The 10,865-nt window shown below is 44.1% G+C and overlaps 2 protein-coding genes across 4 annotated transcripts; one reads left to right on the top strand and one right to left on the bottom strand.

The window, feature by feature from the left end:
* Positions 1-5,475, top strand: LOC133888698 (ubiquitin carboxyl-terminal hydrolase 4-like). Its single transcript, XM_062329033.1, has 6 exons — positions 1-472; positions 2,177-2,293; positions 3,468-3,566; positions 3,883-4,068; positions 4,158-4,339; positions 4,654-5,475. The coding sequence occupies exons 1-6, from the start codon at positions 350-352 to the stop codon at positions 5,051-5,053; spliced, it is 1,107 nt and encodes a 368-aa protein (XP_062185017.1). The 5' UTR covers positions 1-349; the 3' UTR covers positions 5,054-5,475.
* Positions 5,476-6,309: 834 nt separating this feature from the next.
* LOC133888697 (cryptochrome-1-like) lies at positions 6,310-10,338 on the bottom strand. Of its 3 annotated transcripts, none has more exons than XM_062329029.1 (5): positions 9,651-10,338; positions 8,799-9,017; positions 7,801-8,507; positions 6,975-7,696; positions 6,310-6,645 (listed from the first exon to the last, which is right to left on the bottom strand). In XM_062329029.1, the coding sequence occupies exons 1-5, from the start codon at positions 9,997-9,999 to the stop codon at positions 6,594-6,596; spliced, it is 2,049 nt and encodes a 682-aa protein (XP_062185013.1). In that variant the 5' UTR covers positions 10,000-10,338; the 3' UTR covers positions 6,310-6,593. The 3 variants fall into 3 exon arrangements, with proteins under 3 accessions (XP_062185013.1, XP_062185014.1, XP_062185016.1); XM_062329030.1 differs by having other exon boundaries at positions 6,949-7,696; positions 9,651-10,336; XM_062329032.1 differs by lacking the exon at positions 9,651-10,338 and adding an exon at positions 9,174-9,624.
* Between the last annotated feature and the right edge of the window lie 527 nt (positions 10,339-10,865).

The raw sequence follows: 10,865 nt of genomic DNA, 5'->3' as shown, positions 1-10,865 counted from the left end.
CAAGCGAGTCCACATTTTCACCCCAAAAAGGGCGAAAAATCCCCAACGGAAGGAGCAGCGGCGACAACAGCGAGCAGCTGCAATTGCTTCCTCTTCCTCTTCGCCGCACGGCCCTCCCGGATCGGAACCTAGGGTTTCGCATCGGCCTCCCGCCTTCCCCTCCTCCTCCTCGCCCTACCCTTCTCCCTCCGCCGCGCGCGCGCGCGGGGAGCCACCAAACCCAAGGACGGCAAATCCTGTGCGATCGCCCACGGTGGAGGCCTCGTCGGCGGCCGAGAGGAGCCGCTCAGGGCTCGGGTCAGGGTTCCGGTACCTCACCGGCGCCGCCTCCGGGTGGTGGGACCGGTGGATGGTCATGGGAGCCAGCGGCTCCAAGCTCGAGAAGGCCCTCGGCGACCAGTTCCCGGAAGGCGAGCGCTACTTCGGCCTCGAGAACTTCGGCAACACCTGCTACTGCAACAGTGTACTTCAGGTCTCCATGCTTTGTCTCTGATACCAGTAGCTTGTAGATTTGCTGCTCCCTGTATGCTATGTCTGATACTGGTAGCCGCGGTAGCTTGCTATGTGGTGACCCGTGCGGTATCCATTCTGAAATGGTCTGGTTTGGTGCCTTCCTTACTTTGTTTAGGCGGTGTGTTTTGATTGCCTTGGCTTCCTTGCAGACGTAGATACGCTAATGATTGTATTGGTCTGGTGGTTGCTTACTGGATTCGAGATGTGCCAGTGCAATGTGACATGTGCTGCGAATACTTTGATAATGCGATGACAGAAACTGTTCGCCTAGTAGTTGCTCACTGGATTCGAGATTGATTTGAGATTGTGCTAGTGTAACGTGACATGTGCTAATATGGTTGGAATCCTTTGATAATGCGATGACAGAAACCACTCCGAGTTATGTGACATGTGGAATATCTGATTATGTTAGTGATATACTCACATCAATAGTTTCATGGTCTAATGAGATATATAAGAATGTATGGATACCCGCCATTTTGTACACTTACCATTCTAGCATTTATACAGATTACAGCCAGTAGCATAAAACTATTGTTTGGAAGGTAAGCACAAGCTTCTTGCATCTCAGGAGCGCCCGTGTATATGATAGCTCCTAGAATCCACCGAATGGAACATATTAATCTGTTAGTTGCATGTACACATATGGTAACCAAAATATTGAACAAGAGGTGTTCATCTTACCCGTGTTTATTTGCAAAGATCCAATCTCTTCGTGCAATACTTGCCAAATAGAATTGTCTGTGTAATGCCTATATGTATATGTTTCTGAGTTGGAAAGCCTCCACTTTGGAGGTGTATTAGGTAACTATTTATTTTCAGTTTTTTCCTTTTCTGAGTACAAACATTAGGTACTGAGGTAGGCAGCTACATCCACAGCTCATTGTCTTTGTCCAATATTTGCATTATTTGATTCAGGTTCCTGTTAGTACATACACAGATACACCATTTTGCCTTTGTTGGAAGATTTTGATGTTGATGATTTGCAAGTAAGCAGTATGAGATGTAATCAATTAGTTAGGCTCTGTTGTTTTTTGATAGGATAAATTGTAGCAAATTGCTAGCTGTCTGGCAAGCAGTGGATGGCACAGTGATTTAAAGAGGTTCTGTTGTAGTTTGACAGTACATTGCAACAACTAGCTAGGTCCATGGTTTACTAACAAGCTATTGTCATGGAGTTATCACAATTGCATAAGAGGTGTTACTTCAGAGTTGCAGACATTCATTATTTGCTGCCACCGTATGAAGAAAATCAGTGACAAACAATCCTGTTGTTCACCCATGTGGTGTGCTCACTTTCTCAAACACTGCCGCCCCACCATTGTATTGTAGGACACATTATGTCAAATTTTCATCACGGAGTGAAATAGCCCTCACAACCCTGTTCATCATAAAATAATAGACCAGGAATGTTGTTTTGATGTGTATTACGAATGTTCAGGCAGCTTAGACAAAGCAGATCCTGTAGTAACATATATTTGCCTAATGGTTAATATTTTCCCCATCGGGTAAAATCCTTTGGTGTAGTAATGTCTAGGCTATATATCGCTTGCTGTATCTACTTTTCATTTGCTAACCCTGCGTGAAATATTGTAGTAAGCATGGTATTATTTCTGTCAAGTGCATTATTTACATGAACCTTACGGTGATACTTTTGTTTCAGGCACTTTATTTTTGCATTCCATTCAGGGAGCAGTTACTGGAATACTATGCAAATAACAAAAATCCTGGAGACGCGGAGGAAAATCTTTTGACTTGTTTGGCTGACCTTTTTATGCAGGTAATATGGAGATTGGATAATTTTTCACCTACTGATATGTAGCTCTGGTTCTAGAATGTTGTTACTTTGGAAAATTAGCATGGACTGGCATAATTTCTTGGCAATTTTGTCTTTTGTGATTGTATTTGCTTGTTTTGGTTACACTTTCACTGGATGTTGAAACGATGATTCCATAAGTTGACTGAAACTGTAGTTCTTTATCTGGGTTTCATGTAGTATGGTACTACCTGTTGATGAATTTATATTCTGTGTTGCTTCTATGTGACATGATAGTTATGTAGAGCTTACCTGATTGGCAATGTATATGGAATCAATTCTTTCTTCTTATATTCTCTGAGCTACTACTTGGAAATTTTTGTTAGTGGCAGATGACTATTTTGGTTTTGACATTTTAAGATGTTCAAATCTCCAATTAATTGCTCCTTTTCCTGATAGGATGTACGCTGCATTCTTATAGACCAACTTGTATGAGTTGCATTGAAGTGCTAATACACGCTGTATCCTGGCTTTTTGTGTATAATTTACTTTGAATAACACTTCCAATAGAGGTTTATGTAGTTCTTTATCTGGGATTCCAAGTTCCTTATCCTGCCATTAATGCATTTTTACTGTTGGGCATTTACGTTTGCTTCATAGTTAATGTGAGATAATAATGATGAAAACCGAAAAGCTACATTCGGCCAGATCATCTTCTTTTAGATTTTGTATTTTAAGAATTGAAAATCCCATATAGTGGTGATTTTTCTATAGCTGCATATGCTATGTGTTGAATTTCATGCAACATACGCACTACCATGGATGCATGTATTTGTGACATGCTTGGATAGCATTGTCGCAGCCTCGCAGGAGGTTTGAATAATGATTCTCACACTCAGTCATACTTAATGCTACCCAAGCATGTATGGTGCTGCTTTTACACATTGCACTTAGTTGTTGGACAACTTGCGTAGGGTGATGAGTACCGTTCTACTATTAATTAACTGGCATATAATATGATCCTGATGTCATGTAGTAAAGTAGATAATAAAGTTGACTAGATATCTTAGCCATCAATTCATTGTTTCACTCCATGTGTGTTACTGCACAGTATTTTGTATGTTATGTCAAACTTCTGCGAAATATTGCCATTAGCATTTAGTAATGAATTAACAAGAGCTCATTGTATATCGTGTAGATAAGCCAAGCAAAGAAAAAGACCGGCGTTATTGCTCCAAAACGTTTTGTTCAGAGAGTGAAGAAACAGAATGAGTTGTTTCGCAGCTACATGCACCAGGTAACCTGCACATGTTATAGCTGTATATTTCATCTGATCTGCTGTAGCCTCATGTTGCTGGATTGACACAACATAAAACAAACAACATAACAACATTTACTTTAACAGTAAGTAATGGATATGAGCGATTGTGGTCTCATTATTGTAGTGTAGTACTGCATTTATCTGCTATTGTGGAATGGTTTAATTATTATGATAGCTTCAAAAGGAGTCACTTCAGGGATGGAACTAATCTCTTAAACTGAAATCGGGAAATGTTGGAGAAAAGAGCTTGTACTTCTCTTGACTAGCATGTGCTTCCATGGTTGCGCTGTAGGATGCACACGAGTTCTTAAATTTCCTGTTGAATGAACTTGTTGATATTCTGGAAAAAGAGTCAAGTGCTGCGAAGGACCCCCTTCAATCATTATCTCCTGAAAAAGCTCCAAATGGTCCAGTTCAACCTTTAGCCAATGGAGTTAGAAAAGAGCCACCGGTTACCCTGGTCCACAAGAATTTTCAGGTGACTAAACTCATTCAACGGTGCCTTATATTTTATCTTTCTTCTAGATTCAATTCATTGTCATCATTGTATGCATGCAAACTTCACAGGGCATATTGACCAACGAAACAAGATGCTTAAGATGCGAGACAGTAACTGCAAGGGATGAAACATTTCTTGATCTTAGTGTTGACATTGAACAAAATAGTTCTATCACAAGCTGCCTGAAAAATTTCTGCTCTACAGAGACTTTAAATGCTGAGGACAAATTCTTTTGTGACAAATGCTGCAGGTAACTATACCATATTTCTCTTAGGTTGTCTTTTTCTTGTCTTCATCATCAGCATTCTTTGTTTTGAGCTTTTGGTTTTACTGGTCATCTCCATGTTACTTGTTGGCACCTCGATTTGGTATATCTGTGCAACAGCATAAAGCCCTCACCCCTGAGTGACCTCTGTTCCCTCAGCCCTTTATGACAGCCCATTTTATGCTGTAGATTTTGAAAAAATTACAAGTAGTAGGCTTGTAGCTACCATATGGAAAGGACCATCATATTGACTTTAGTTCTTCATTACTGCTGAACTCCAATATTGGTTCCCATTCCAGTTTGCAAGAAGCACAGAAGAGAATGAAGATCAAGAAGGCTCCCCACATATTGGTGATCCACCTAAAGCGCTTTAAGTACATTGAGCAGCTTGGCCGGTATAAGAAGCTTTCATATCGGGTTGTATTCCCCATGGAGCTGAAGCTCAGTAATACATCTGATGATGTAGACACTGAGTACTCCCTCTTTGCTGTCGTGGTCCATGTTGGAAGTGGCCCCAACCATGGACATTATGTAAGCCTTGTTAAAAGCCACAACCACTGGTTGTTCTTCGATGATGAAAACGTCGAGATGGTTGAAGAGCAGACCCTTCAAACATTCTTCGGTTCTTCACATGAATACTCAGGCAACACAGATCATGGATATATCTTGTTTTACGAGGGCCTTGGTGGGAAGAGTTAGATTGGTTTTCTTCGCCTTCCCTGTTCTTTTCTTTTCTTTGGAGCATGCAAGTTTACTCTTGTACCTACACAGCTATTTCATTACCTCCATGGGAAATTGCCAATCGAAGAGGTTGTATGAAGTGAGGACACCAGGTTTTGGGTGGTTTCAGTGTACAGGGGATAATGGAATCGTGCTCCCAGTGATGAAATAAGGTTTTGTTAAGCACGCCTGACCAGGTTTCTCTCCCAGGACTAACATCTTTGTTAAAGAATGGAACGTTGCTTTTGAGCACACCGTATATTGATTCTAGTTCTGAACTTCGGATTCCCTTGCAAGTTCTGATGTACTACTTTGGAAACTGCATAGGAACCATATACTCATTAGAATCATGTTACATGTATGATCTTTAGGAAGTTGGTCAGTTAAGCCTGTTGCGGATTCATGTTACTGTTTTTGTCGCTCCAATTTTGTGCCCTCGGAGGGAAAATGCTTGCCATATGTAACAGTCCATCAATTCCTTATTTTTTATTCATCATCTTTTTCACAAGGCATTCGACTAGATTCTTGGGGCCTTGTGGTTGTGGCAAGAAAAGTTCTTTGACTTCATCGGTATTATTTTCAACCGTAGGTGGGATCATATTGGTTGGCTTGAGAAAGAATTCCCATGTTCAGTAGAAGTGATCAGCGCTATAAAAGATACTGTAGCTAGGAGCGAGGGATCCACCACAAGGCTATCGATAGGACGAGGAAAAACGATGACAGAGAGAAACGGAGGGGACTGCAAACTTTTCAGGAAATGAAAAGGGAGACTGCAAAGGTCCGGCGGCCCGAGCAGCTGACGACGAGGACGCCGGCGAGCTGATACTTGTCACCTCAAGCCCATCTCGCTTGCCACCTCAGCGTCATGGGCTCGCGGCGCCGGCCGGTTCCCGCGCCGGCCCCGATGTTTTGCTCGCATTCTAGTTGGTTTGGCTTGCCCCGAAAGGGAGGGATTCCCGATCCGCGACTCGACGCTGCACAAGCGGAGCTGGGAATGATCAAACCGACTATGAAGAGATGTAGTATCACTCCCCCATTCGTTTGCATCGGTTTGATTGCTTCGTGCTATATTGGTGATGTGTTTCCTGAGAGAGTTCTTTTAGCGTATTCATCATGTAATGTGAAGGAACATTAACAGCGAATCCCCATTGCAAGCAGGTTAGTCCACAATTTCGGCAGCGCAAAACCGTGATTCCTCAGCCCAACACAGTAATGCAAGTATGAGACTGACAACATTACGCAAAGATTGCTGATGTCAACAGAGAAACACAAGGGAATGTACAGTTATACATAGCACTCCTCCAAAGAAATACAAACACAAAACAAGGGGATAATAACTTCATTGTCTGATCAATAATACGGATCTTCTTTTTTTTCCCAACAACTCCAACAAAGCTATATCACACAAGTTATAGAGGATTAGATTTACACAACTACTTATCGTATTCAGGGAGCTGCCTTGCTATAGATGAGTAACTGATTGCACAATTAACATAGAAATTCCATCATCGAGGAGACCCTAACCAGTTAAGTTTGGCTGCACGGAATTTTCCACCTCCCAGCATGTTGTCCTGCGGTTCACGGTTCAACAGACATTAGATTGTATGTCAAATGATTTGGGACTTGAATGCAGTAGCTAGTTTTTTTTTCTAATTTATAGTTTTTTCGTTTTACACTGAATATGACATAGGATTGATTATGTCACTAGATTTATTTACATTATCGTAGCCTTATGCTCCATGACACACGTGCTCCATGACACACGAAGCACCCTTTATTTAGGCGCTATGTTAGTGTTAACTAACACACTGATCTTGCATACTATCATGAAAGTTACAAAATTGCAATGCAAGTGCAACATAGATGCAACTTACTGAGGGTACCGTGCATCCGAACTCACAATGACTGTGATAGCTGACTCCAGTTCATCAACTGGTGCGACTGTGGATGCCTATCCAAATAACTCCTACTAGCAATGTCAGCTTCATCGGCAGCAGAAGTTTCTGAATGGCCTGATGCTGCAGGAGGCGACCAAACTGGGACCACACCACCTTCTCTCCCTGTCCAGCTACTCGAAGCCTCTGAAACAGATGGCGCAAGAATGTCTCGCCTACGGTGCTGAGGTTGCTGAATGATGTTGTGCCGGTGAACGCCATTGATTCTAGCCACACTGTCCTCACCGGCAGAAACCTCCGTTTCAGCTCTATTCAGAGAAGTTGTCATGGTAGGTACCATCTGATCCTCGCGTCTCCGAGCAGTCACCAGCACATTGGCTGTTGCCTGGGCTGGCTGCCGATCGACTTCCATCTGTAGTTCTTGAGGGAACTCAATCGGTGGGACCTCTGAGTCGCCAAGGCCTTCCTCCATTCCATTGTTCAGTGTGGCCCTTGATGCTGCCTCCAGCTGCCACATTTCTGACAGGGCTTCTTGAAGCCTGTCTTTGGCTGCGTCTAGCTCAACTATGGGGAGAGGGTAGTTGGAGCCCAACTCAATACCTGCTGCTTGCAGCACGGACACAGGTGCATCCCATGGGTGGTGTATCCATTCCGTAGGAAGCCTTGCGAGCTCAGGAATCCACCGTCGGACGTACTCCCCATGTGGGTCGAACTTGTAGCCTTCAAGCTGGCGTGGAAAAATTGGATTCACATGATAATGCATCAGTACTCAGTACTATATGTCATCACTGAATTTCCTCATTTTATTCAGAAATAAACAGTTGCACGCACCTGAGGGTTGTCAATACGGTCAAGCTCTCGGCCATCAGGAAGAGAGCCAGTGATGTACTGCCAGCCCAGTGCATCGCTCTCGAGATCAGCATCTAGTAAAGTGTCCCAAAAATACTTCATACCCCATCGCCATGGTAGTTGAAGGACCTTGACAAAGAAGCTTGACACCACCACGCGTATCCTGTCATGCAACCACCCTGTCGCCCACAGCTCCCTCATGCCGGCATCGACAAGAGGATACCCAGTCCTTCCCTGGCGCCAAATCTTGAAGTAGCACTCATTGATCACCCAGGGGAAAAACCTGAGGTGCGTCAGGAGAGGCCTCTCGTGGCTGAACGGATGGTTGAAGCTCAGATACCGTGAGTACTCCCGCAGGCCAATGGAACGGAGGAACAGGGTGCAGCTCTCCTCGGCAGCATGGTTGCCCTCGTTGCTCCACACAAGCTGCTTCATTCGAACTAGGTGGAAGACCTTGCGCACACTAAGCTCACCGAAATGCAGGTGAGGTGAAAGGAGGGATGTGCTTGCACTATCTGCCTTCATGCGGTTCACGGAATAGTCTGCTAAAGGACCGTTCAGGAAAGCCGACAGCGCCTTATCTGCGTTCTGCCACCCGGGTGACCATGCTCGTGCCAGAAGAGCATTGCTTCCCCTCTCCGATTCATCCTCAAAGATAAGGTCGTCTGATGGGCACATTGATAAGTCACCTGTTGAAATTTCAGCACAATCCTTGTGGGAATTAAAATATGATTTAAGTGATTAGCCAAAACTACACTAATGACCACTGGTCAATGATTAGTTACTGAAACACTGTTCGGAACACATGAACACATATATATGCCATTTTAGTTGTGCATAATCTTCTTTTCAGTGTAAAGATTTCTGGGTGCAAAATTATACAGTGCATGATGTATAGGAAGTCAGGAACAACATCAGTGATTAGTAGGTTATTCTGAACAAGTAGAAGCTAGAACTTTTGAATTCATATCTCCAAGCACCTGAATTGATCTTCTTCGGGGGCAGAAGTGGCGCGGGCGGATCATACAGCATGCTGAGGCACCTGTTCCAGAACGGCGCGAACATGATGAATGGTTGGCCTTCCTCGTCGACGACTTCCCACGGGTCGTACAGCAGGTCTGCATTGAAAGATTGCACGATGATGCCCTCCGCCGTTAGCATCTCCTTCAGCCGGTGGTCCCTGACCAGTGAGATCGGATCTGAAAAGATGGCCGTGGCACATTGATTGTGGAGTTAGATGAGGTGGTCTCAGAGGCTTAAAGCATGAGCCCTTAGCTCCAGGACAAGCAATTGATGGAGTATACACAAAGTACAAGTGCCTAAATTAAATCTGGAATTGGACATATGGCTATTACCTCATTGGAATGGTTAGTTCGGGAAGCAAAGAACTTTTGAGAATTAATGAGGGAGATGGGCGAAACACTGGGATTTTACTTGATAGAGAAAGTTTATATTGCTGAACAGTGAATCACTTCGCTTGACATGTGGAGGGTTGCCAAGAATGGGTTGCTAAATTGGGAAGCAGTCGACATGCGGTTGTGGAGGTATGCTAAGACTATGATACACTAATATTACTATCTAAATAATATACAGTTAAAGTAGTGGAGTAGATCTCGCTCGACTTGGAGCCTTGAAGGAAATCAAATGAATACTGAAAACAAAAGGAAAGTTAGCTTGCTTTGTTTCATCTAGTCAAGCCAAGTTCAAGAATTAGCCTTGAAGCATGAACTTACCAAGAAGGGAAATCCTGGATACCACCACAATATAAAAAAGTTTTTTTTCGTAAAAAAAAAACTGAGCTAACACAAAGATATGCAAAGATAGGACCAAACCATATAGATGGTTGAAGTAGAGGTGCGTGGCGCCGGTGTCGCGGACGAGCTGGAGCAGCGCGACGACAGCGTCGGCCGACTTCCGGGTGACGAGCTTGCCTGCTCCGAGCCGGCGGAGAGAGGCGTCCAGGTGCTTCAGGCTCTGGCTGATCCACCACCGGGACACGCGCCCCGGGTAGTACGGGCCGTCCTCCTCCGGCGACCACACGTACGCCGGCACCACCTCCCCACCGGCGCGCGCCGCCGCCGCCAGCGCCGGGTTGTCCTCCACCCTGAGGTCCCTCCGGAACCACACAACGCTCCTCATCCCGGCGTCCCCACCGCACATGGACGATGACGAGACCGACATGGACGGCCAATCCAGAAACCACCTGTCCAAGAAACCCCCCGAGTTCTTGGATCAAGAGGACGTCAAGAAACCATGAAGCCAAGAACCGCGGGCAGTTCAGACTTCAGATCGAGACGACCCACCGCTTTCCTCCGCTCGAGATTCCCAAGAACAGTGGAGGAGTGCGCGCACGAGGTGGTCTAGTAATATTTGTCTCCTCTCTTTTTTCGTATTTCTGGTGTGTAATTTGATTATATTTTTGTTTGGTGTTGGTGTTCTCTTGCTGCAGGTGTTTCTGGTTTTGGTTGGGACAGTTCTGGTCCAATGGAGAAAGAGGATGTGGATATCGGGATTGGCTGGTTGGATTTTATCTAACTTTTCTCCTTGTCCATTTATCTTCTGGTCCTGACCCTCACCCTCCCCCAGTCCCGTAGTGCGCCGAAAATCGGGCTGAGCTGTGTGGGCAAGAGCCAAATTTAATTATGAAGTGAAATCGGCAAAAGCCTGTTTACAGCGTAGAAAATTCGTTGAAACAATTTTGGTTCATACGATTCGTGAAAAATTATAGTCTTCCAAATGGGACAAAATTTCGCTTGTATGATATCCTTAATGTGTCGTGCCACAAGTTGAGCATGATCAAGAATATAATAGTCACCCGCTTCACATGGGAAATTGCCAGAGGAATCTACAAGCATACTAAGGGTGTGTTGTGTTTGGTAAGATCCGATTTCTCTTAGATATATTTTGGTTTTAGATTCTCATTGAAAATATTTTTCTGTGAATCAGAATTATTTTTGAAAACTATTTAGCTAGCTGTCTGGAGTCAGTTTTTTGAAATAGAAGATACTGATGTAATTGACAACTTTGCTCTTTACCGATATGTTGTT

This window comes from Phragmites australis, chromosome 13 (assembly GCF_958298935.1).
Source record: "Phragmites australis chromosome 13, lpPhrAust1.1, whole genome shotgun sequence".
NCBI classification, from domain to species: domain Eukaryota; kingdom Viridiplantae; phylum Streptophyta; class Magnoliopsida; order Poales; family Poaceae; genus Phragmites; species Phragmites australis.
The sequence above is the reverse complement of the archived record's forward strand: the minus strand, read 5'-3'. Positions and strand labels throughout refer to the sequence as shown.

Coding starts and splice junctions, on each gene's coding strand:
- LOC133888697 (XM_062329029.1), bottom strand. CDS start 9,999: ATGTCGGTCTCGTCATCGTCCATGTGCGGTGGGGACGCCGGGATGAGG. Junction 9,018..9,650: donor CTACTTCAACCATCTATATG/GTTTGGTCCTAT, acceptor CCATCTTTTCAG/ATCCGATCTCACTGGTCAGG. Junction 7,697..7,800: donor ACCGTATTGACAACCCTCAG/GTGCGTGCAACT, acceptor TTTCCACGCCAG/CTTGAAGGCTACAAGTTCGA.
- LOC133888698 (XM_062329033.1), top strand. CDS start 350: ATGGTCATGGGAGCCAGCGGCTCCAAGCTCGAGAAGGCCCTCGGCGAC. Junction 3,567..3,882: donor TTCGCAGCTACATGCACCAG/GTAACCTGCACA, acceptor GTTGCGCTGTAG/GATGCACACGAGTTCTTAAA. Junction 4,069..4,157: donor TGGTCCACAAGAATTTTCAG/GTGACTAAACTC, acceptor CAAACTTCACAG/GGCATATTGACCAACGAAAC.